Source organism: Cryptomeria japonica, chromosome 7, assembly GCF_030272615.1.
Source record: "Cryptomeria japonica chromosome 7, Sugi_1.0, whole genome shotgun sequence".
NCBI classification, from domain to species: Eukaryota; Viridiplantae; Streptophyta; class Pinopsida; order Cupressales; family Cupressaceae; genus Cryptomeria; species Cryptomeria japonica.
In genome coordinates this window covers 319,604,231-319,631,435 of record NC_081411.1, presented here as the reverse complement: position 1 = coordinate 319,631,435, position 27,205 = coordinate 319,604,231, and the positions used below count along the sequence as shown (strand labels likewise).

Genomic DNA, 27,205 nt, shown 5'->3' with positions numbered 1-27,205 from the left:
AATAGAGATAAAGGGAACTTAAATAATTAAACAAAGAATGTTTAATTAATCAAGTAAATACCCGAATACTCTAACAATAATAAATGAGTGATTTTGATCTATCTTGAGGTCTAAGATGTAAGAAATGAAAAAACTCATTTCTTGTCAAAGGATATAGATTAGTCCTTCTTAATGATGAGAATGAGTTGGCTAACATTTCTGAAATAATTCATTCTCACACACTTGACACCCTCATAATGGGTGAAGGTTTTCTTGATGATGTGAAGACTAAGTTTATTTTCAAAAGTCAAAACAAATAATAATATTGATTATAATGATCATATAGGATGAAGCCACAATAGTGTGTCCCACTTGTGAGATATTAAAATTCCACATGAGACATGATAAGAAATTTGGAAAACACCTTTAAATTTTTTTAGTTTAACAAAGGTTCCTTATTCAAAGGTTGCATGCAAAATACGTTTGAATGAAGATAGATCTTTATTTGACGATGAGCTTCATTTAGAGGCATTTTAAAATTTATTTTGTACTATTGACAAAGTATCTTCATGTGAAGTTGACTTTCAAATGAATGTACTTTTTAAATAATTTTATTTTTAAAGTACAATGTCAAAGGTGCATTTTTTGAGTCATTTACCTTAGCTGAAAGAACACAAAGCCTTGCCATTTTCAATGACAATAGTGAAGATTAAACATGTGACTAGGTGGACATGACTTGACCGGTTGAACCTGCAACGATATGTGACCTTCAAACATAGGTTGTGAGGAGCATCTTGCTAACATGGACAAGTTTAGTAGAGTTTGCCATGAGGAGTGGCTTGTGTATTTACTTTAGATTTATTCATTCTTAGCTCATTTAGCATCCCTTATGTCGCCAAGTTAAATTAATAAGATATTCAACTTATACATTCTATATGAAATTTAATATGACAATTGTTTTTCTTTAATCCAATTTTATTTATAGACACTAATTTTATTTTTCAATTTTATTGAATGATAAATTATTGAGTAGAATATCAAATGTGAATAAGAAAAAAACTATTAAATTAAAAAAAAAAAATCCTCCACAATAGAAAAGTCATACCTACACTCTATAATACAGGGTCCTACCACAAAGTAAATGAAAACAATATAAGTCTATTTGTGCACATCTATTCTACTCATTAATTATTAGGCTGATAATGTCTTTTTATTTTTCGAATACGACGGTTGCCTTATATATTAGTATTCCTATGACAAAAATTTGTGATTATAGGGCTTCGGCCTTAGCTCACCCGGTCGTGGATCGCAACTTAAGGCGTGGGTATGCTCCCCATGGTCTTGAGTTCGAGTCCCCGGCTGTGTTAACTCTGTGTGTGTTCTGTGTGTGTTGCTACCTTGTGAGTGGGTCGTACACACTGGGGGATTAGTCTTGCTTCGGCAAGGACACCTCCAGATTCCACGATAGTGAATAAAAAAAAATAAAAATTTGTGATTATATCCAGTACATTTGCAGAAATTCAGAATTACTCCTTAAAATAACAACAGGATATAGCGTGAATGGGATTCTCTGACCATTGTATAAAATGTACAATCTTTTATTGATTTCCAGAAGCAAAAGTCAAGGGAAATTGAGGTGACGGTAAAAAAATACATGGAAAGAGAGAAAAATATCACCTGGGTCCTGATAATTCAGAAACCGAAAGCCCAGAGGAGAATCCCGTCACTAAAATCTTCAGAGAATAGCAATGGCTGACTTGGCGAGGCTGTAAACACAGGAGCACCCTGGTCCATCTCGCTCATACTTTCCAATGCCTTTACTACGGTCGACATTGCTGGCCTTTTTGTAAAATCATACTGAATACAACACAGCGCAATCCCCAACACTTCCGCTGCCTCCTGTTCTGCACCAATCCCTTCATCTTTGATTTCGGAGTCGACTAAATCCACGAATCCCCCTTCCTCTGCTTTACGCTGTAACAATGGAAACAATCCAGATCCCGGTGATGTAAGCTCTCTGCTTCTCCTGCCGCTCACAATTTCTACCACCATAACGCCAAAGCTATATATATCTGCCTTCTCAGTAAATTCCATGTCCAATAACTCAGGCGCCATATAACCTGGCGTTCCTCTCAACATGGTTATCACTTCACTCTGTTCTCTGTTAATCAGCTTTGCCAGCCCAAAATCTGAGACTTTTGCATTGAAATTTTCATCCAGAAGAATGTTCTGGGGCTTGATGTCGAAATGAATGATTCGTTCTCGACATTCTTCGTGCAAGTATGATAATCCCCGTGCTATATGAAGAATAACTTTGTATCTGGTCTTCCAATCTAGTACGCGTTGACGGCTTTCGTTGGGAAATATCCATTTGTCAAGAGACCCATTTGGGAGATACTCGTATACAAGCGTTCGGTGAGACTTTTCTGCACAGAAGCCCTTCAGTCTCACCAAATTAAGATGATGAATGTTTCCCAACGTTTCCACTTCTGCACGGAACTCTTTGGAGCCTTGCCCTGCTCTGTCAAGCCGCTTCACTGCTATCTTTGTGTCGTCCAACAGAATACCCTCATAAACTGAACCGAATCCTCCACTGCCCAGCTTCAGGCTAAAGTCATTTGTAGCCTTTTGCAATTCCTCGAATGAATACCGCACAGGTGAGCCAGCCGGAAAGTCTAAATCCTCATCCTTCTGCTCTTCTTGCCCACCCTTTCTAAATTTGTATATCCATACCCACAGTAACAGAAACAGCGCAACTGACCCACCAACAAGAGAAACAGTTGTAGTTATAACTGAGTAGTGAGCTCGCTTAGATTTTGGCTGAAATTTTATATAAGCTGTTGAAATGTAAAAGGCATCGCTTGCTTTATTGTTCATTTGCAAGGAGAAGACTGAGGACTTGAAGAAACAATAGCCAAGAGAAGCATTGGCGTTGAAACCATACAAGAAAAAAGCTGCTTTGCAAGAGCAGTTTGTGGAGCAAAGATTTCTACAGTAATCTCCTGTGACCAGCTCTCCAATAGAGGCATTTTCCCACCTATAACTAAAATATGAAACATGCTCCAGCTCCAGAAAGGAATGACGTGGTGTCCTGCTACTGATCCCTGTGGGACTGGGTGTCCCTGAGCAAACGAGGGGATTGTATGGACGACATCCCGAACTGGGATTTGAGGGGTCAATCTGGAAAAAGTATTCATCCTTTACTGGACAGTCGCATCCATTAGCTGTACACATACCATACTGGCCACATACTGTTGGATATTCACACCTGCTTAGCAGAGGGTTAACTACTGATAAAAAATCAAGATCATATATTCCAATGTTTGCTTGCAAAGAGTAATATTTCATATGCCCATCATAAGAAATCTTCGAGTAGAGGGAATCCTGAGGTATGGAAAGATTGATTGGAATTGGATTGGATGGAGATCCTTCTGAATAGTATAAGAGCGAACGGTTGTCAAATCCTATAAAGGAAAATTTCACATCTGTAGCCGTCCAAGGATACCTAAAATACATTTGAGGTGGGGTAGTAGCTGTAAACAGAGCAAAACCATCCCGATTCAATGATCCATAAAACATACCTGTGCTTGTGTTGGTTAGAGAAATATATGCAGTAAACTTCTGTCACCTTCACCTTCTGACCCGACAGCAACGTATCAGTTGGATGGTCGAAAGACTGCCACATCGATCCGTTTGAGCGGTTGAGGAGCACCAGATTCCCTGATTCTTTCATCACCATCACTTGAAAATCATTTGTGAATGTATTTGTAGACCAGACTAGAGTACCGTCAGCATCTTTCAACACAAGATCTCCACTGGAAGTGAGTCCAAGGGTGGCGTTGTCTTGGACCAAACGATCTCCGTTTGCAGTCCACACCATTTGCAGGACATCTGGGTCACTATAATTAGTTTGGTAAATAACAAAAAAAATTGCAAAAGAGTAGCCTGTGTCACAAGGAGCATCATAGCAGAAGAATCCACATCCATACTGCAGGTTCTCACCGGCGTAGGAGATATTGTTAGAAAGAAGAATTGGCCTGATTGTAACTGCGCCTATGTCAAGTGATTGGGCTGTCCATGAATCCAAAGACTGAATATTGTTGATCCACGTGGTGCCGCCATATCCAGTGGGAGAAAGCAGACGGAATGACCGTACAGAGAGAGGTGATGATAGAAGGAAAACATGAACAATAAATGAAATGGAAGCAAAAGAGGAAATAAAAGAGTCGACTTTCTCCATTCTGCAGTGCAGAATAGAGATCCAGAGGACAGAAGGCAAAGGAATCAGAAAATTTTATTCCCAAAGCTTATCCTTCCGAAATTCTTAAAGCTCTTGGAGATAAGCTATGAAAAATGAAGCAGATACTTAAAGAATGGAAAGGGCCCACCATCCAAATTCGAGAAAAACAAACAAGTGCCGACAGTTGACTTTCAGAGGAAGGACTTTGTCTAAATTAAATAATATGCAATATGAACAGTTTAGTATGAATCATATAGTCGTGACTGGCCGTCATAACTCTGATGAAATTTTATTCGTTGCGTTTGTTCGACAATCATCTAGTTTAGGGTTTTCCAAAATGGAGGATGGCGCACAGAATTTCAGGAAAATGTTTCATCTTAGTTGACTATAAGGGCCTTATGGTTCACTTTAAGGGCCTTATCTTTATTTGTGACATCAAAAACAACATTTTAAAAATTTGCGATGGTTTGAAGTTATGGTTCACTATAAGGGCCTTATCTTTATTTGTGACATTAAAAAAAACATAAAAAAATTGAAACATCTTGTTGATCTTTAAAGGACAAGCAACAAATTTACAATTTATAAATTTATTTCTAATGAGACAATTTTTTTTGCCATTTGATTATTCACAATTTATAAATTTATTTCTAATGAGATAATTTATTTTACTATTTGTAATAATCAATTTGAACTTTTAAGTTATGCTCAAGTAGCTGACTAATTGAAAGAAGGTTCTTTGTGAGACTTGTAACATGTAAAACCTTTATAATTGTTCTTGATTTTTTTGGGGAGAATATCACCAAGGGATACTTGCCATAAGAGGTGGACAAATTGAGACCACAAAACTACTCATTTTTACTTTTCATTTTTATTGGAATCAACAAACTAGACTGAATTGTGGAGGCCTTTATTTCAGCAACATACAATAAATCATCTTCTTATTAATCTCCTATGGATTCAACATTTTTGTATTGCTTATTTGGCTTTTTCTACCATTAGGGATTCTTCTTGTGTCCTTGAGAAAGATTTTGTGGCTTTCTTAGGATTGGAATCACTAGTTTTCACATGTTCCATAAAGATTTTACATAGGTACTAGAGTTTGGATGTCATTTATTATGATTTATTTCATAGGTAAATAAAAGTATATTGTTCAAATATCATATTAAGTGAGCAATTGAAGGAGCAAAAATAGACACTATCAAATGTATTATCAATAAGCAAATAAATATAGATCGAAGGTGGTTATGCAACCACATAGTTGACCATAATCAATCAACTTATATTTATTTCATATGTAAATAAAAGTATATTGTTTAAATATCAGATTGAGTGAGCAATTGAAGGAGCAAAAATAGACACTATCAAATGTATTATCAATAAGCAAATAAATATAGATCAAAGGTGGTTATGCAACTACATAGTTGACCATAACCAATCAAGTATATAGAGGCTGGTAATTATGATGTAATAATAATACACTAACAAGGATCTTAGTTGCATGTAATTCTATTTAAAGTGGTTCAACTTCAAAATACCTCAATTAAATTAGTCACTTATTTTATGGTTTCTTTACTTAGTGAGTTGTCAACATTTTTTCCCTCAAGTGATGTTTGGTTTAGTTTCTAGTTACTTACAACCTTTGTTTTATTTGTTCCCTATTAATTTTTAAGTGCGATTTTAAAATCCTCTTTTACCCTTTAAAAAGAATAATTCTCATGAGAAAAATGGTAAGTGAATGTAATGGGGAACAAAATGGGAGATAAAAGTGGTCACTTTCTTTTTAAATTAGTTAAACCTAAATCTGTATGAGTGATATTCACTCATAATTTGTAGATACAACAAGAAAAATTGTGGTACTCTAAATCTATTTTCTAAATTACAAATATTTTTAAAAAGGATCAAAATTAAGAGGATCAAATGTTATGTCCACATAAAAGTATTTATTATTTTTCTTTTTTCTTGATAAAAAATAGCATAGTTTTTGGCATGTGCCCACTCTTTTTTTTTCTTTCCATTTTGTATTTTTTACAACTACATGCTAGAAATATATTTAAGAGTGAGTAGAAAAAGTGTGTTTTTAAAATGTGATTTTATATGATTTTTAAAATGGGGGTGTCCTACAAATTGTGTTAGTGAGTTCATGTGCATCACATACCTTGTACAAAATTAATTCAAATAATATTTATTTTGCATGATAAATATAAATATGGTAATATATTTTAAATAGAAAAAAAAAGATGATTAGAAAGTAAAAAAAATATTCAATATTTTAAATATAGTTTTGTTAAATGTTATTAAAAAATGAGCAAATCTAATAACATTGAAGATAGAAAATTCTATTGAAAGTAAAAACAAACTCTTTAATCTCATTATCCAAGCCTATTTCAAACCAAAAAGAGGAACAAGTTTACAATATAAAATGCAAGCATGTTGTGTAATGCACTCACACTATATAATGTGCTGATATGATCACATTTAAAAGAAAACTAAAAAGAAATCCATAATGGAAAAAAGATAAATGAAACCCATAATTTAGTCTCACTCCAACTTTACACATTCTTTTTGTCCACCTTTTTTTGAACTTATATGAGATTCTTTTCATTTTGAATGAGTACACATGATTAAATTGTACTAAAAATAAAATTTCTTGTATTGTTATATCTTTTTATTTGTACTAAGACTTTTGGTTATCAATTTTGATTATTATCAACATAATTTTGACAATTTATTATTTTATAAGGAATAATTATAACATAGAGACTAAATTTATCTACAATAGTCATACCATAAATAAAAATATTGATTATAGTGATCATATAGGGTGAAGTCACGATAGTGCATCCCACTTGTGAGATATTAAAATTTTATATGGGAAATGGTATGAAATTTGGAAAACACCTCTAAAGGTTTTTTATTTTAACATAGTTACCTTATTCAAAGGTTGCATGTAAATTACCTATTTGAAGATGACCTTCATTGAAAGGTATTTTTAAATTTATTTTGTACTATTGACAAAGCATTTTCATTTGAAGGTCACTTTCAACTGAATGTGCTTTTTTATTATTTTATTTTTAAAGTATGATGCCAAAGGTGCATTTTTTAAGTCGTCAAACTTAGTTAAAATAACACAAAACTTTGACATTTTCAATAGCAATATTGAAGATTAAACATGTCACTTGGTGAACATGACTTGATCAAATGGATGTTGACCAAGTGAATCCACAATATATGTCCTTCAAACATAGGTTGTGAGGAACATCTTGCCATCATGGACATGTTTCACATAACTCATGAAGAATAGTTTGTGTATTTACTTTTGATTTATTTATTTCTAGGTCATTTAATATCCCTTATTTCACTAAGATAAATTGATAAGATATTCAACTTATACTTCTTATGTGAAAATAAAAAAAGTCAAATTTTTTTTTTTTTAACTTTGTTAAATGATAAATTATTGAATAAAATCTCAAATATGAATAAGAAAAACATAATTAAATTAAAAAAATAATTTGCCGACACAATAGAAAACTCATACCTACACTCAATAATATAGGTAACCTAGCACAAAGTAAATGAAAACAATATAAGTCTATTTTTGCATACCCTTGACCTATTCTACTTATGAATTATTATTAGGTCAATTACGTTTTTTATATTTTGAGTACGACGGTTGCCTTTTCTCTTCAAACCTTGAATTACATGCCCAATGTTATAGCATGTATTAGTTATAACATGTTACTATTTTTATGACGAAAATTTGGATTTCTATCCAGTCCATTTGTAGGAAATTCACAATTACTCCTTAAACTCACAACTGGATATAGCGTAAACAGGACTCTATAACCATTTTATAGTGTCTAAAAATGTACAATCTTTAATTGATTTCCAGGAGCAAAAGTCAAGAAAAATTGAAGTGACGGAAAAAAATTCATTGAAAGAGAGAAAAATATCATCTGGGATCTTGATAATTCAGAAGCCGAAGGCCCAGAGGAGAATCCCTTTTCATTAAAATCTTCAGAGTACAGCAAGGGCTGATTTGGCAAGGCTGTAAATACAGGAGGAACCTGATCCATCTCGCTCATATCTTCCAGTGCCTTTCCTATGCTCGACATTTCCGGCCTTCTTGTAAAATCATACTGAATACAAAACAGCAAAATTCCCAACACTTCCACTGCCTCCTGTTCTGCATCAATCCCTTCATCTTTGATTTCGGAGTCGACCAAATCAAAGAATCTCCCTTCCTTTGTGATGTAAGCTCTCTCCTTCTCCTTCCGCTCACAATTTCTACCACCATGACGCCAAAGCTATATATATCTGCTTTCTCAGTGAGCTGCATGTCCAATAACTCAGGCGCCATATACCCTGGCGTTCCTCTCAACATGGTTATCAACTTCGCTCTCTGTTCTCTGTTAATCAGCTTTGCCATCCCAAAATCTGAGACCTTGGCATTCAAGTTTTCATCGAGAAGGATGTTCTGGGGTTAATGTCGAAATGAATGATTCGTTCTTGGCACTCTTCGTGCAGGTATGATAATCCCCGCGCTATGTGAAGAATCACTTTGGATCTAGTCTTCCAGTCCAGATCAAGCCGATGGTTTTCGTTGGGAAATATTCATTTATCCAGAGACCGATTTGGGAGCTAATTGTATACAAGCATTCGATGGGAATTTTCTGCACAGAAGCCCTTCAGACTCACCAAATTAAGATGATGAATTGTTCCCAATGTTTCCACTTCAGCGCGGAACTCTCTCGAGCCTTGCCCTGCTCTGTCAAGCCGCTTTACTGCTACCTTTGAGTTGTCAAACAGAATGCCCTATTAAATCGAACCGTATCCTCCACTGTCCAGCCTCATGCTGAAATCATTTGTAGCCTTTTGCAATTCCTGGAATGAGTACCTCACAGGTAAGCCAGCCGGAAAGTCTAAATCTTCTTCGTTTTGCTCCTCTTGCATACCCTTTCCCAATTTATAAAATAATACCCACAATAACAGAAAAAGGGCAACTGCACCACCAACAAAAAGAAACGGTGACAATTATAACTTGGTAATTAACCGGCTTGGGTCTTGGCTGAACTTTAACATAAGCAGTCGAATTGTAAAAGAAATGGCTTGTTTTATTGTTCAGTTGCAAGGAAAAGATTGAGGACTTGAGAAAACAATAGCCATGAGAAGAATTGGATCTGATACCATAACTGATGAAAGCTGCTTTGCAAGTGCAAATTAGGGGAACAAAGACTTTTACAGTAATCTCCTGTGACCAACTCTACAATAGAGGGTTTTTCCCACATATAACTAAAATACGAAACATGCTCCAGCTCCAGAAAGGAATAACGTGATGTCCTACTACTCCCTGTGGGTGTCTGTGAACAAACGAGTGGATTGTATGGAGTACAACCCGAACTGGGATTGAGCAAAAAGTAGTTGTCTTTCCCTGGACATTCGCACTGACTACCTGTGCAAATAGCATACTCCCCACATGCTGTTGAATACTCACACCTTCTCAGCACACTGGTATACTTGTCAAAATCAACTCGTCCAACTTTTTCTTGCAAAGAGTAAAATTTCAAATACCCATCATAATAAATCTTTAAGTAGAGGGAATCACGAGGTATGGAAACACTGAATGCAACAGGATTGGCTGGAGATCCTTCAGAATAATATAAGAGCAAATTGTTGTCAAATCGTACGAAGGAAAAGTTCACAGCTGTAGCCGGCCAAGGATATATAAAATACATTTGAGGTGGGATAGTAGCGTTAAATAAAGCAAAACCTTCTAAGATCAAAGATCTATGAAAAAAACCTTTGCTTGTGTTGGTTGGAGAAATGTATGCAGTAAGCTTCTGTCTCACCTTCAACTTCTGACCTAATAGCAACGTATCAGTTGGATGGTCGAAAGACTGCCACATCGTTCCATTTGAGCCGTTGAGGAGCACCAGATTCCCCGATTCTTCCATTACCATCGCTTGAAAGCCAGTTGTGAATGCATTTGTAGACCAGACAAGAGTACCGTCTGTGTCATTCAACATAAGATCTCCGGTGGATGTGTGTCCAAGCGTGGCGTTGTCTTGGACCAAACGATCTCCGTTTGCAGCCCACACCATTTGCAGGACATCTGGGTCACTATAATTAGTACTTTGGATAACAAAGAAAACTGCAAAAGAGTAGCCTGTGTCACAAGGAACAGCATAGCAGAAGAATCCACATCCAAAACGCAGGTTGTAACCTGCGTTTGAGATATTGTTAGAGAGAAGAATCGGCCGGATTGTGATATCAAGTTATTGGGATGTCCATGAATCCAAAGACTGGATATTGTTGATCCACGTAGTGCCGCCATATCCAGTGAGAGAATGCAGACGGAATTACTGTACACAAACAGGTGATGATAATAGGAAAACATGAACAATCAACGAAATAGAAGCAAAAGAGGAAATAAAAGAGTGGACTTTCTCCATTCTCGAATGCAGAATAGAGATCCAAAGGACAGATGGCAGTGCACAGCCCGAGTAATCTGAATGATTGCCAATAATTGAAAGAAATTATAAAAGGTTGATCCAAAGTTTATCCTTTCGAAATTCTTAGAGCCCGTGGAGTAATCACTATCAACAAACCGATAAGCTCGTGTAAACTATGACAAATAAAGTAGATGGAAATCTTAAACAGCCGAATATCCAAACTCCAGAATAACAAAGTGCCGCCTGTCCCTAGTATGAAGTTTTTAAATATTTCGATACCGGTGGACGGTTAGATCGTTGGATTATTTTTAACCAGTTTATGGAAAGACGTTTGCGCAATAATAAAATTAAAAAACAGTGTACTACTTCTAACAAGTGCCGCAGGCAGCGAAGTTCCTGCCTGAGACTAGGAAAACAGTCTTGATTTTGTGTTTAGAAAATTAGATTATTTACAGCAAAGTTCCTGCGTGAGACTGGAAAAACAGTCTTGGTTTTGTGTTTAGAAAACTAGATTATGTACAGTTGTGATTTCAATGCTATAAAATATGGCAGTTCCTAAAACAGTGAAGAATAGGAATATGAAGTTCAATTGTCACAGAGGAGTGATGACCCATCCAGATTTTTCTTTGTTTATTTGACGAATATAATTGGAAAACCAAAGAATCTTGATAAACCAAACAAGCTTGTATTATGAAAAATAGTAACACTGGCAAAAACATGGAGTAAATACTGTCTAATCATTGAAATTATTTGCCAATTTGCCAAATGACGAAAAAAAATAAAAAATTCAAATAATCCACCTTTCCCCCTCTGTCAAGACAGCAGATAGTGATACACAAATATTTTCGCCAGATGGACAAGGATTTTGGAAAACTGTACATGATCATAATATAATTGTTTGGTATTTTTCATAAAATGCTAGAAATGAATCAATTATGTGCAAGAACACCATTTTTATCATAATCCTAAAACTAGATATCCATCACATTTAATATTTATTTATTTCCTACAATTATTTTTTTCTTTTAACACTAATTTAATTAAAATAATTATATGTCATTGAACACATTAATTTAGTTAACCTAAATACTCCATATTATTTACTACTATAATTCTGAGTTTTAACAAACATAAGTGTCAATGGATTGCACACAAATTTCTTTATGCGGGTGTAATTTCAAACATTATATTTTTGAGATTAACAGGCATCAATTTAGAAGACCAAAAGATTATCCAAACATGGAGCAACAAGCATTAAATAGACTCCACACAAATTTCTTTTATAAAGTGTATCATTTTCAAAAATTAAACTTCTAAGATTGACAAGCATCAATTTAGGTCATTTGACCTATTTTCTAACTTCCTCCCATTTTTGTCTGCTTGACTGGGGCTTTTTGGCCCTATTTTTAGAAACATTTTGCAAATGCAAAAATGGAGAAGTAAATTTGTTGTGTTAGATAACAATGTAGAATTTTAGACAAAGCTATATATTTCTTATTACATTTGTAGTCACATAAATCTGTCCAATTTAATTAAATGAATATTTCCTATTTATTTGAAATATTCATTTTGTCAAGCAATTCATTTTTCATGGAACTAGTTGGGTATGATGAGGGAACTATGATTATGGCCCATATTTCTACTATAAAAATTGCTTATTCTACTCTATGGGTTTCTCTTATTGAGAATTTTACAGCAGTTAAGTGTAAAATGGATGTTTCTAGAAAACAAGCTCAAAACAAATGAAAAGTATGTGGCATGTACATATATTAGCTATAATGAGTCACTTTTCTTTAATATCTTTTACAAACCATGAAGATTGTGTCTAAATCCTCTTGGGTGGTTCATGGTTTCTTAGTAAGGTGGGGTATTTCTTAAAATATGGATATTGGGTTTTAATCCAATAAAGGAATGTAGTAATAAGATTTTAAATAATCTATAAAAATTCAAACTGGGCATCTTCATCACATTGAGTGTGTGTTATACTTCAAATTTTTTAATATGTATTTTTATGTCAATCTATTGAGAACATGATTAAGGATTTACCTTTAGTGCCCCCTAAGTCAAATCATCTCTTCAATCTACTAAGGTTTCTCTATTTTTTGAGGTTCCTTACACGAAAATTGAGGAAAATAAGACAACACTTTCATGATACAAAAGCAAGAATACTAACTCTAGTGGCTTTTAGGCTAAAGCCTAGGCCACTATAGACAAAAAAATACCAAATGACATGACCAAAAATATTTCAAACCCTTCTAAGAAGGGGAAATATGTTGTCACACCAATTGGTGAGCCTTTCTCTAGACCAAGATTTTCTCATACATTATGGCCAATGTCACTTTTATCTTCTGAATTATCAATTCTTACTAACTCTCCCCTTTCTCCTAATTTATATTTGTGACATGATCTCGTAACCCACTTAGGTGGTTGGAAACGGTAGAGTATGCCATAGAAATGTGATGAATGTTGATTCCCATCATCCAATTTGGTATTTTCTCTTTAGAAGGATTTTTATTGTTACTTTTGATCAAGAGTTAGATGGTGATGAAGTGTGTTTGTATTCCCATCAATGAATTTAATCTCCTAAAATATGTTTAAAGATATTAAAATTTTTGATAGGACATATCCAATGTAAGATTCTTGTAAGAATAATTTATCTTTAGATGTTCTCTTTTTATAAGAAGTCTAGATTACTAGTTTTTTCTTATGATTTGTAGTGATCATGATGTTGGTCATGGAAGGGTTGTCACATTTATCTCTCCTAGGTGGATTCAAAATGTTTCCAACCATGATTTTTACCTCACTAATGGTTTGATTTGGATTCTCTTAAATGTCAACAATAATTATTTTGATAGTTTAGATGTTTATGCTTCTAATAATGCTATGAAAAGATCTCTTTTGTGGTGATATATTTTTGTATTCATTATCAACTAGCACTTGGGCTATGTGCAATCACTTTAATATGGTGGAGATCTTGTGTATGATAAATATTGGATCCTACCCTTACATTGGACAATTGATGAATGAGAGGCATGGTGACATTAATGTTATGGAAGGTGACATTAAGCTTGAATTCCTATGTCATTCCCCTATGTCTCCATATTCCATAGAAAGTGTTCTAGGGGACTTGAGAGTAAAAACATTTAATATTTATTTCATATGACAAATTGTAATTGTATTTAAAAGACGTTAACACATGTTGGTGGTAGTTACACAAAATTATGGGAAAGATCCTACGTAGGTGTCCACTTTGGCAAAATGAAGAGTCAATAATTTTGGGTACCCAGTTGTGAAACATGAATAGTCATCCTAATTTGTGACTAAAAGAGTCATTAAGGAGTTATAAATCATTTGAGAAGTTAATTGTTTTATTGGCTATGGGATAGGTGCCCATGTGTGAGCCATGTGAAGTATAATATTTTATTACTATGTTTGTTAGTTTTTTATTGTCCTTGGTGTGGGTTTTTGCAAGAAGTTGTGGTCTCTTGTTTTGGGTTATGTTCACAATAGTTTTTTCCTCCCACAATTTTTATAAATTGGATCCATGAGATGGTAGTTTTATGTTGAGTTTCATATCCAATTACAAGTATCTAGATGCTATTGGATTCATAAGAGAATGGAAACAAAGTGTATTCTTGTGTATCTCATTGTTGAAGATTAATATTGCACTTCACTCTTTCTTATGTGGAGTTTTCTCAAAATGATTTCTCCATATAAATCTAGCGCCACATTTGCTATTGATGATTTTTATAGTATTTTTGCATAAGCAATCATATATTTTCTAATTTAATAATCTTATTTACATATTTGCAAATAGATTTACAAATTGTTATTGCAACTTAGTTTCACCTTGCTCTCAACATTTGATATCAGAGCTAAAGACTCTATTGGGAGAAGGATGTCTTTCTCTAAAGTGTTGAAGCTTTTTTTGGTTGTAATGGGAGTATGGGATGTCTAGTGCAATCTCAACTATAGAGATTGTGTTGTACTCTATCATATACATCAATCAACCCATCAATAATATCAATGAGGATACAATCATGAGGATTCAAGTCCACATGCTTGCAGATATAGAGGGAAGGAAGACACACTTCAATCCCCACTATGATCCAACACAAATAGATTTTCTTCACTCAACCATACTTCAATTGGTCATGGAATACTTCATAACCACCACAAATGATATTTCATTTTAATATATTATTTTTTATCTTAAAATGAGTACTTTGCCCTTCCACAACTCTACAATAACCCTTAGTAATAGTGAAGCCAACTACAACTTCCTAATGTGCCCCCAAAGCTTTCTTGTGGGCTTCAAACTATAGATCAGATAATGTTTCTTGCTCTTTGTCATTCAACACACTGATCCATTCATCTTCATCCTCCTTGTCTACATACACTAATTGTTCTTTGGACCAAGTCAATGATAAAAATCCTCTTGCAATTATTGCCTTACTCACAAGCATTTCAAAAAACTATTGTCATTCTTGACCTTTTATCTACTTTTAATTTTATAATTATAATTGAAAACTTATTAAATTCCCCATAGGCTTTGGTGCTATTGCTTTGACAATTCTTTGAAATTTTATATATAAAAGTACATTAATATTTTAAATTTTATGTTATCATGTGAACCTCACTCTATAAACCATTTACGTATAATTCGTGGCTCCAGGGCTCCATTAGTATCAAAATATTATGAAACTTCAAACATTGTAAAATCTTGTAAAACTAGCACTTGCACCTGAATGAGGTGCAATGGTTAAGTCGATAGTAATTTATATAGTTTATTTATCTTTATAATTTTAATATGGAATTTTTTATTTATTAATATTATTAAATAAAAATTTTAAAATATAATATAAGAACAAGTTAAGAATTAGAAAAATATCTATGTCATTTGCAATTATTGGCTTGTTGCTTCTATTGATGAATTGGTTGTTGTTGTTGCTACTGTTGATTTGTGTGTTGTTGTTGTTGGTGGTGCGAGTGTTGTTGATGGTGCTTCAATAGTTGAAGGTGTGGGTACTATTGTTGTCAGTACTATTGCTATTGCTGAAGGTAATTTTGGTGCAGTAAAGCCAAGGACTTTTGAAGATCCATACTCATGGACTACACAAAGACAAGGATCACAAATAGTTCATTAAGGCATTTGTCTAGAATACAATCAAATTCAAGTTCAAATGTTCAAGGTGATTATGGTAATGGTCCAGATCACATAGCATTATATTAAGTTGCAAGAAATTACAAACTCCTCTGCATCTATAAGGTTATTTCCTATATATGATATTTAGACCTCTTAAGATTCTTTACATAAATCTTAATCAAATTAATTCTTGGCAGCAACTGTGAGAATGTATCCATATGCACTTAAAAACTTGTAACCAAATTACAATTCAATCATAAAATTATTGATAATGAACAAGTTGTATGTATATCCTGTACACATACAAGATGATTTGATTGGAATACAAGTGATGAATCAAGATGATTTGAATAGTATAAAAGTGGTCAAGTAGAACGATTTGATTAGTGTGCAAGCTAAAACACAATAGGGAGGCCAAAACTTATAGATGAAATAGAGAAACAAATAGGTTTGGTGATGATATACAGTGATAATGATAGATGCTTTTGGTGCAGTGAAATAAATTTTCCAGCTCTAATAAATACATTAATAGCCAATGCTTGAAAAATCTATCATTTGACTTCATCGATCCAATTTTGAAGAAAATTTTATCTCGGATATTGATAGAGGTCTCTCTACTAATTCATGTACTAGCAACAGTCTTAACTTACAATGCCATTTCTCTGAAAGCATATAATTTGACATATTGTATCTTTAATTGGAAGCTTTGGAGACTAAAGACTAAACACAACACACATGTGTTGGCCGAAGACACAAGCAAATAAAAGAATTAGATACCATGACAAACATAGAACAATGTCAAATGTATGCTAAGCCATAATACTTATATTGAGGCCAATATAAATTACATTACAACTACAGATACATTTGTCAGTGACTGAGCAACTCTAATAAACTTGAGCACTGAGGTTCTAGTCTGCATCTAAATCTTATAGGCAAAAATTATTGCATAAAATAATGTTGAGTGGCTGGTGGGACGGTAGCAAGTCGACCATGCAACTAGTGGGACGATTGAGTGGCGCATTGTCTGCATTGTGGGGCTGAAGTGTACATGATCTGCAGTGGGACGGTGGTTGGTTGACCAGTGGTAAGTCGGCCAAGGTCTGCGATTAATTTATTCCAACATCCCCCCATAAATTAATTATACCAAATACTTTTAGTATCCCCTCATAATTTAAAAGATGGGTCCCGGCCTAAAGCCTTGTTAGGTACCCATTTACAATAACTTGTTCACTAATACAATGGTAGGAATTCACTAGAACACCCCTCCCATGAGATTTCTTGTAAGCCTAGGAGATTTCTAAAATATAAGAACTTAGTTTCACATAATTCTTTAGTGAATATGTCTATGGTTGCTCATCAAATCTGTAAAACTCCAAATTGATTTCTCCATTATTTACGAGCTCTCTAATGAAATGATATTTTGTATCAATATGCTTTCTCCTTTTGTGGAAAACATGATTCTTTGACAATGTAATTGCAGACTTGTTGTCACAAAATATTGGTGTTAATGCTTTTGGTGCTTGCAATAGATCTTTCAATATCCTCCTCATCCAACTGCTTGACATGTTGTTGATGTGGCTGCTACATACTCTGCTTCAGCTGATGAAAGTATCACAATAGGTTGCTTCTTTGATGCCCATGAGACTACACCCATTCCAAGATGAAAAACATACCTAGAGGTACTTTTCCTATCATCAATGCTCCCTACAAAATCACTATCAATGAAACCAATCAAATCAAAATTATTACATTTAGAATATAGAATTCCATATCCTGGTGTTCCTACAATATATCTTAGTATTCTTTTTCCAATTTGCCAATGGGAATCCTGAGGTGACTCCATGAACCTTGAAATCAAACTAACACCATACATAATATTAGGCCTTGTGGATATGAGATACATTAGAGTTCCAACAAGCCTTTTGAACAAAGTTGAATCAACAAGTGACCTTGTATTCTCTTTGTTAAGTTTTGTTCCTGTTGCAACTGGAGTTAATGTTGGATTACAATTTAACATCTTGAATCTTTCCAATATGTCCTTCGCATACTTAGATTGACAAATAAAAATTCCTTTATTAGATTGAACAACTTCAATGCCTAAAAAGTATCTCATCAAGCCCAAATTTGTCATCTCAAATTCCTTCTTCATTTGAAATTTAAATATGTCTACAAGCAAGTTTCCTGTGAAAATCAAATCATCAACATATAGACAAACAATCAAGATTTGACTTTTATCATTGATTTTTGTGTATAATATGGGCTCACTACTACTTTTATGGAATCCATTGCATGTCATGTATGAATCAATCCTACTATACCATGCTCTAGGTGCTTGTTTCAAACCATAGAGTGCCTTTTTCAATTTACATACTTTACTTTCATGCCCACGTACTTCATATCCAGGTGGTTTCTGAACATAAACCTCTTCTTCAAGAAAACCATTCAAGAAAGATGATTTTACATCCATCTGAAAAACTTTCCAATCATTTTGTGTAGCTATTGCTAAAAAGGAGCAAATTTTTCATTCTAATCAACCCCATACTGTTGTCAAAATCCCTTTACAACTAGTCTTGTTTTATGTTTTACAAATTCACCTTTAGCATTGACCTTAGTTTTATAAACCCACTTGACTCCTATGCAATTCTTACCTTCAGGTAGATCAACTAATTCCCATGTTTGATTTCTCTCAATAGAATCCATCTCTTCATCCATAGCTTTGACCCAATGTTTCTCCTAAACTGCTTTTTCATAATACATAGGATCATAAGTGAATAAAGCAAAATTTGAGACCAAATCTAAGTTTTCTTATCTTTGATCATAAATCTCCTTCAAACTTCTCATTTTATTAACTTTATAATTTGATCTTGATGAGGAGATAGTAGGATCTGATTCATCACTTACATGTGAATGCAGAGTGGAATGAATTGCATCACCTGATGATTCACCTTAGATTGCATTCTTTGGAGTTCTAGTTGGAGTACTTGTTCCTGATTGCGGATTTTCTTGATAACCTTGTACATTTTGATCTCTAGATTCTTCGTCATTCTGAGGTATTGGTGCTCCAATTGCAATTGATTTATCAATGCTTCCATCCCATGCTTCTTCTTCCTTAAATTCCACATCTTTGCTAATAATCATTTTCTTTGAAATGGGATTATACAATCTATAAGATTTTGATTGCTCACTATAACCAATGAAAATACATTTTTCACTTTTATCATCCAATTTTCTTCTTAATTCAAATGGTACTAAGGAATATGCAATGCATCCAAAAACTTTGAAATGAAGTACATTGTGCTTCTTACCATTCCATACTTCTCGTGGAATTTTGTTCTTCACATTTTAAGTAGGACTTCTATTCAAAATATATACTGCACGTACTATTGCTTCTACCCAAATATCATTGGGCAAGTTTTTGGCCTTCAACATACTCCTAGCCATTTCCATAATGGTTCTATTCTTCCTTTCTACTACACCATTTTGTTGTGGTGTGTACCTTGTTGTAAATTGTTTCTTGATTCCATGTTCTCTGGAAAAATCTAAAAATTAATTAGAACTAAATTCACCACCCCTATCAGATCTAAGTACTTTGATGAATAGACCACTTTGTTTTTCCACCATAGCCTTGAACTCCTTGAATTTATTGAAAGATTCAGACTTCTGTTTAAGAAAGTATATCCAAGTTTTCCTGCTAAAATCATCAATAAATGTTAGAAAATATATATTCCCTCCTAATGATGGAGTTTGCATGGGTCCACGAATATTAGTTTGAGCTAACTCCAATGGTGCTCTTGCTCTATATGAACTCCTTAATGGAAAGATTTCTTTGTGTTGTTTTGCCAATATACAACTCTCACATGAACCACTTGGCTGCATTATGGGTGGTAAATCTTTCACCATATTTTTCTTTTGTAATAAACTCAAAGCATTAAAATGAAGGTGACCATACCTTAAATGTCAAAGCCATGTTTGGTCTAAATTTGCTGCCTTGAAATTGACCTCCTCTTTTCCTTGGATACAATGAATCTGAAGGGGTAACATTATATTCCTTGTCATCCCAACCCTCGCAATTAACCTGCCACTAGGATTTCTATCCAAAATTGTACACATATCATTATCAAAGAAAAATTGTACCCTTTTTGCATTAATTGTCCAACACTCATCAAATTGTGTTTTAATCCAAGCACAAAATAAACATCGGGAATATATCTCTTTTCTCCATTTTTAGTCAAAACATTTATAACACCTTTTCCCATTACAGATACTTTACTATCATTTCCCAACTTCACTTCAGATTTCACAAAATCATCTAGACTAGCAAATAACTCTTTATTACTAGTCATGTGGTTGCCACAGCCACTATCTAGAAACTATATATCCTTAGAACTCTCTTAAGAAACATTGCAAGTTATGAATAAACTTCATGAATTATTATTATTAGACATATCTGAGTAATTAGCACCATGTTTGTCCATTTCTTCTTGTTTCTTCTTACATTCATTTGCCAAATGACCAAATTTCTTACAATAATGATGTTGAATGGGAGACTTATCAAACCTTGAAAATTGAAATTGATTTCTCCCACGTCTTCTACTATGAAAGCTTTAGTTGAACTGATTTGTTCTTTGTTCTTTATTTTGGCTCATATGTTCATCTCTGCTTCTATCTCTTCCTCTTCCTCTTCCTCTAAGGTTCGATCTTCCTCTTCCTCTACCAAGTGACACCTGTGATCTAAAAGCATTCTCCAAAGAAGAACTGTTATTCTTGCTCATTCTAGATTCATGAGATAAAATTGATCCCATTAACTCATGTATGGAGAGTTTTGTCAAATCTGTAGACTCTTGAATGGCAACTACAATGGCATCAAATTTTCTAGGTAGACTACGAAGAATTTTTTTAACAACCTTTTGATTGGACAAATCTTCACCATATGTTCTAATCCGATTGACCACATTCATTACCTAATTAAGAAAATGATCAAATGACTCTGGATCTTTCATACATATATTTTCAAAATCATACCTAAGTGTTTTCAACTTAGCAACTTTAACCTTTGATGACCCCTGATATGATGTTTCTAATGTGTCCCATGCTATCTTAGACCTTTTGGCTACAGAAACCTTAGGAAAAATAGATTCATCTAATGCTTACTAAATGAGAAATAGTGCTTTTGCATCCTTTTTTCTATTTTCTTTTAATTTATCTTTTTCTTGTTGTGGTAATGCTATATATGCATCCTCATCTACTAGTTCGGAAAACCCCTTTTCAACAAGATCCCATGCCTCTTGAGAACAAAACAATGTTTTCATCTTAATAGCCCAATATTCATAATTTTTACCATTAAAAATTGACATTTGGGGTTGAGCTATACTACTTGTTGAAGCCATATTTTTGTTATTAATATAGAGCTAACTTTGGTTTGTTTCCCTCCTTTTGTTTACTATAATTCTGTACATTTACAATAAGTTCTCTTCCAGTTTACAATAACAATATGCTTTTCAAAGCAAAAAATACTAGCTAAGACTTAGCTTAACAGAAAACTATCTTTCCATCCCAAAATATGGAGCCAAACAACATAATACTTCAATTTCACTTGTTTCAACAACAAAAGCTACAACCCATGATTAGCTAGCTCTAATCTTCAATTTTTTTGAACCATAATCATCATCTTCTTTTTTTTCTGCAACCTCTATTTACAAACAACAATATTTTATTCTAAAATGCAACACAACCTCTAATCTGCAAGATTGATTAATAAATTGATATTCTTTTACCAAACAATGATGACCTCCTTTCAAACAGTTAACAGATGTCCATTTAACTGCTACAGTAGCTTCAGGCCAGTAATCTCCTTACTTAATGTCTTCAAACATCAACTGCTCTCTCTCCAGGCTCTTCAATTCTGATACCAATTTGAAGACTAAACACAACACACATGTATTGGCTGAAGACATGAGCAAATAAAAGAAATAGACACCATGACAAACACATAATAGTGTCAAATGTATGCTAAGCCATAATACTTATATTAAGGCCAATATAAATTGCATTGTAACTATAGATATATCTGCCAGTGACTAAGCAACTCTGATAAACTTGAGCACTAAGGTTCTAGTCTGCATCTAAATTTTTATAGACAAAAATTATTGCATAAAATAATGTTGAGTGGCTAGTGGGACGGTAGCAAGTCGACCATGTGGCTAGTGGGACAGTTAAGCGGTGCATTGTCTGCATTGTGGGGTTGAAGTGCGCATGATCTGTAGTGGGACGGTGGTTGGTCGGCTAGTGGTAAGTCGGCCAAGGTTTGCGATTAATTTATTCCAACAGAGATTCCACATTTTACTATGCAAATGGGAAAGAAAATCCGACAACATCCTTTAAATTGGGCACCTAGTTTACACAATAATCTTTATCACAAAATAGTCTATCTTAGGTAAATCACTTGAGAACAAAACAGAACTATTCATGAGCATCTCTCTACATTGATTTTTATGAGTTCACATTTTATTTTTTTGGAAAACAACCTTGTTCTTTAGTTCTCTTTATAACGAAGTACATTAGCTTCTCTCACTTCTAAAATATTGATCTTCTCATCCTCCAATATTGATCTTCTCATCCTCCAATACCGTGCTAATGTCAATAAATTAGCATACATGAAAAGTGCTAATGCCACTGCCTGGTCAAGCTAGACAACAGTTATCAACATTTATCAACTCACACCATTGGTGGCATTAAAATAAATACAAAATTTGTAAGGTGATGCATGGCTAGCACAAGCAAGCTAAGTCTATTTTCTATGCATTCCTAGAAATAAAAGGCATGACCCAAAATGATGTCAGCCTTAACTGTCATATTTTAGCATATTACTTCAATTCTTCTTCTTCTTCTTTGTAAAGCCATGTAATAGGATGTAATGTCATCAATAACTAATCTTCAATTCATAAAGAAAAGTTGGTATCGAGGAAATAGCTCAATTTAAGTACCTAATCATGGCCAATAATTGTTTGTGTCGTGTTTTGGGATTCTTTTGCGGGACAGTGAAGCTACTGATTTATGACCCACCACAGGAAATAATGGTTCTCTTCGCATCACAGACTGCAACGCAAATCGATGAACATGATGTTCATGAGGGAAAGGGGGAGAGCATGTAACACCTACTTATACTTAAGTACGACATCATCTTTAGTATTGCAAGCTGCAGTTCCTATGTACTTATTAAAATACCTTATCGACATCATCTTCCATCAATACAGATTTTCCTCCTAGTCCAGAAGGACTGCAGCCAGTGCCATGGCCACAAAATGATTGACATGCCAGATTAACACATATAAGAAGAGTCTTTGGAGGGGGTCTGGCCCTTACAGCTCATTTGTTGTTCTGCAGGCTCCTGTTCCTCTGTTTCACTGTCGACAGAGTCTTTTTTTCTGCCGACGTTTGCCTTCTTTCCTCTTGGCATTGGTGCTAGTGGGAGTGCAAGGTGGTGTTTGGTGTCCTTTGGCGATGCGGGATGGTCTCCATTCTTTCTATGATGGGTGTTGTGCCTGTCTATGCACTATTCGTTGGGGTTGAGGCTTTTGTTGATGCCTTTGTTTCTTTCCCTTATCTAGGACCCTGGCGGTATATCTTAGGTCTTCCCTTTGGGATGTCTTGTGCCTTGTCTTTTGGATCTGGCTCTTCTAAAGGGAGTTTTATGCCCTGTTGTGGGTCTTTCTCTGTCTGTCCCCTTGGTCCAGCTTCTATCTCTCATATCACACCCTGTTGGGTTGTTTCCTTCCAATCCTATTGAGGTGGCCACATCTTTTATTGAGGTTGAGATGGTGGGGTTTGGTAACAATAGTTATCCTATTGAGGTGGATTTGGTGGTTGTGATGTTTGTTGGCAGGAGTAAGGGGAAGACTATGGATTACCCTGGTTGCTGGTGGTCTATTTCTGGGTTTGACCGTTGGATGCCTTCAGGGTTTGTTGCTTGTCTGTTGCTAGTGGTCTTGGAGGTTTGTTTTCTGATTGTTGAATCCTTGCTTTCAAGCTCTTTTCTGTCTTTCCCTATTGAGGTGGGGATTTTGGGGATGCTTGCTGGCTTGGATGTTGTTATGCTTTGGCCTCTGTTTCAGCTCAATGTGGTTAAGGGAGCCACTTCAAAACCCTTTTATGTGGTTATGGGAGCCTTTTCAAAACCCAAGGATGAGGTTAGGGAAGCCTTCCAAAATCCGCATGTTTCTACTAGTTGTGGGAGCCTTATAAAACCCACTTTTAAGGTTGAGGGAGCCTAGAAAAACACCACTTATTGTTTTTTTCTTCAGGGCTAGGCTGGATGCTAGTAATTTTCAAGGGCTCAATCTAGCTAGTCTTTGTTTTTGGTCAGGTTGATGATCTGTTGATGATTTTGCTTCAGGTTAAGGGTGCCTGGGAAAACCCTTCTTGTTGGCTGAGGGTGCCAAACAAACCCTTGTTCTCTATCTTCATGATCTACTAGGTGTTTTAGATCCGTTGGATATGTCAACTTGGTAATCTTGTTGGCTTATGTTTAGTGTTGGTTGTTGGGTATCTCTGATCTATCTGCTTGTAGCACATCCTATTGTTGGGTCCGGATCCTTATGTTATCCGAAGTTTTAGGTTCCTTCAAACTTGTTGTATGAGGTTTTTGGTCCCCTCAAAATCTATTTATCCTAATCAAAAACACATATAAGAAGAGTTTGACGCTGAATAAATCACAATTTTGATCAAGTTTACACGATGGTGGCCAAATAAGAATGATGAAATAGTTTGATTTGAAAACAATCTGCAGTATGTGATTGTAGAGAATCCAGCACCGATGGAAGGATCTGAAAAATTGCTAATCGAAAATTTCCCAGCTGAAACCGACGGGAAAAACAATGGGGTATGTGCAGGATCATGGTGTGCCAAAACAGGCCCTTAAGTGGCAATGAAATTTCAGAAAAATCAGAGTTATGCAACTTGACATGAAAATTTGAATATGTTGTGAACATTATTTTTAAAGTATGTAAAAAGAGAATATATAGAAAATTGAATGTAGTTTCTAAGCTACTAGTTGTTTTTTGGAAAAAAAAAATCCTATTTGATGAAAATTTAAATTTCAATGCAGTGGTACTAAAATTTCAGGAAAAAAATAAGAAGTAGACGTATGTCTGACCACCCTAATCAAAATCAAATCTTAATATTTTTATAATATTTATAATATAAGTATAAGACTCATGTCTGGATGTGACACATATTTCTTTTTAATTTTTTATGAATTAAATAATTATTTATGATTTTTTTTACTACAACTTTTCAGAAATTCAGAAACTCCTACGTCTGACCACCTTAACTTGGTCAAAACCTTATGAAATTTAATTTTTTTTAATTTTTCCCTATAGTAGACGAAGCATAGGATGTGACGCATGTTTTGGTTTCAAAAAATGTTATACCGTTTGAAAGTTATGAGTGTTTTTCAATCAGTATATCAATCAGGACTATTGTCAGAATTCAATTAGAAAATAAATAATAATTATTTACTAAAGTCGAAATAAGACAAGCTTTATATTGTTGGAAAGCTGGGAACGTCCTTAAAAAACCCTTTTCGTTTTATCAATTTTGGCTACAAAAAAAGTCGTCAACCACCAGTGTAAAGTCTGGAAAACCAGGGAATACTGAAAAACATGTTTTTTCAGTTGACTTTCCAGGCTTGTAACTTCCAAGCCTAATACCAAAGCATTCCCGAGCAGAAATTTGAAATTTGAAAATTTGAGTACAAAAATCAGATATCAGATAAAATATCCGATATCCGATTTTTGTACAAAAATTTGCGGTCCCAAATGAATTTCCCTTTGTCGCCATTTATGAAGTAAACTGCCACATGGCAGAAATCCGATATCCGATTAAATCGGATATCGGATTTTATTAGTCATATTTTAGAGAGAGAGAGAGAGAGAGAGAGAGAGGGAGAGAGGAAGAGGGAGAGAGAGAGGGGGGAGAGAGGGAGAGGGGGAGAGAGAGAGAGAGAGAGAGAGGGAGGGAGGGAGGGAGAGAGAGAGAGGGAGGAGGGAGGGAGAGAGAGAGAGAGAGAGAGAGAGAGAGAGAAGGAGAAGGAGAGAGAGGGAGGGAGGGAGAGAGAGAGAGAGAGGAGGAGAGAGAGAGAGAGAGAGATAGAAGGAGAGAGAGAGAGAGAGAGACCATATGACCCCTAACGACACAATTTGGTGTGTTAAGGGAACCTATGGTGTCGTTAGGGGTCATATGATGTCTTGGGACACCATACGACCCCTTAAGACACCAAATCATTTCATTAGGGGTCATATTGTGTCTTACGACCCATAACTATGACCCCTAATGATAGTTATGTGATATGGTGTCCCATGAACCCTTATGACCTCTCAGGACACCATATGACCCCTAATGACACCATATTGGGTCGCTTTGGGTCATATTATGTCCTAAGGGGTCATATTGTGGTCTATGACCCCTTAGGACACCATGTGACCCCTAACAACATGATTTGGTGTCTTAAGGGGTCCTATGGTGTCGTTAGGGGTCATATGGTGTCCGTAGGGGTCATATGGTGTCTTGGGACACCATAGGACCCCTTAGGACACAATATGACCCCTTAGGACACAATATGGTGTCATTAGGGGTCATATGGTGTCCTAAGAGGTCATAAGGGTTCATGGGACACTATATGACCCCTATGGACACCATATGACCCCTAACGACACCATTGGACCCCTTAAGACACCAAATCATGTCGTTAGGGGTCATATTATGTCCTAAGGGGTCCTATGGTGTCCCAAGACACCATATGACCCCTATGGACACCATATGACTCTTAACAACACCATAGGACCCCTTAAGACACCAAATCATGTCGTTAGGGGTCATATTGTGTCTTACAAGGTCGTAGGACACAATATGACCCCTAACAACACAATTTGGTGTCTTAAGGGGTCTTATGGTGTCACAAGACACCATATGATCCCTAACGACAACATAGGACCCCTTAAGACACCAAATCATAACATTAGGGATCATATTGTGTCTTACGGGTTCGTAGGACACAATATGACCCCTAACGACATGATTTGGTGTCTTAAGGGGTCTGATGGTGTCGTTAGGGGTCATATAGTGTCCATAGGGTCATATGGTGTCCCATGAACCCTTATGACCTCTTAGGACACCATATGACCCCTAATGACACCATATTGGGTTGCTTTGGGTCATATCGAGTCGTTAGGGGTCATATTGTGTCTTAAGGGGTCTTATGGTGTCCCAAGACACCATATGACCCCTATGGACACCATATGACCCCTATGGACACCATATGACCCCTAACGACACCATAGGACCCCTTAAGACACCAAATCATGTCGTTAGGGTTCATATTGTGTCCTACGA

The 27,205-nt window shown here is 35.1% G+C and overlaps 2 protein-coding genes across 2 annotated transcripts; both read right to left on the bottom strand.

Annotated features, from left to right (window-relative positions):
• Window positions 1-1,671: 1,671 nt before the first annotated feature.
• Window positions 1,672-8,645, bottom strand: LOC131856722 (G-type lectin S-receptor-like serine/threonine-protein kinase At2g19130). Its single transcript, XM_059208622.1, has 4 exons — window positions 8,499-8,645; window positions 8,243-8,355; window positions 3,561-4,220; window positions 1,672-3,484 (listed from the first exon to the last, which is right to left on the bottom strand). Exons 1-4 carry the CDS (start codon window positions 8,643-8,645, stop codon window positions 1,672-1,674), a joined length of 2,733 nt encoding a protein of 910 aa, XP_059064605.1.
• A 389-nt stretch (window positions 8,646-9,034) lies between these two features.
• LOC131051565 (EP1-like glycoprotein 3) lies at window positions 9,035-10,317 on the bottom strand. The gene is made up of 2 exons (XM_059208621.1): window positions 9,459-10,317; window positions 9,035-9,219 (listed from the first exon to the last, which is right to left on the bottom strand). The coding sequence occupies exons 1-2, from the start codon at window positions 10,315-10,317 to the stop codon at window positions 9,035-9,037; spliced, it is 1,044 nt and encodes a 347-aa protein (XP_059064604.1).
• Window positions 10,318-27,205: the final 16,888 nt, after the last annotated feature.

Excerpts from the sequence above, each read along its gene's own strand:
- LOC131051565 (XM_059208621.1), bottom strand. The coding sequence starts at position 10,317 with ATGGTGTGGGCTGCAAACGGAGATCGTTTGGTCCAAGACAACGCCACG. Across the intron at positions 9,220-9,458 it reads GTTGGTCACAGGAGATTACT|TTGCCCTTTTTCTGTTATTG; the intron begins GTAAAAGTCTTT and ends TTGGTGGTGCAG.
- LOC131856722 (XM_059208622.1), bottom strand. The coding sequence starts at position 8,645 with ATGGCAAAGCTGATTAACAGAGAACAGAGAGCGAAGTTGATAACCATG. Across the intron at positions 8,356-8,498 it reads GCGTCATGGTGGTAGAAATT|TATGATTTTACAAGAAGGCC; the intron begins GTGAGCGGAAGG and ends TTTTGTATTCAG. Across the intron at positions 4,221-8,242 it reads TTGCCAAATCAGCCCTTGCT|AATGGAGAAAGTCGACTCTT; the intron begins GTACTCTGAAGA and ends TCTGCACTGCAG.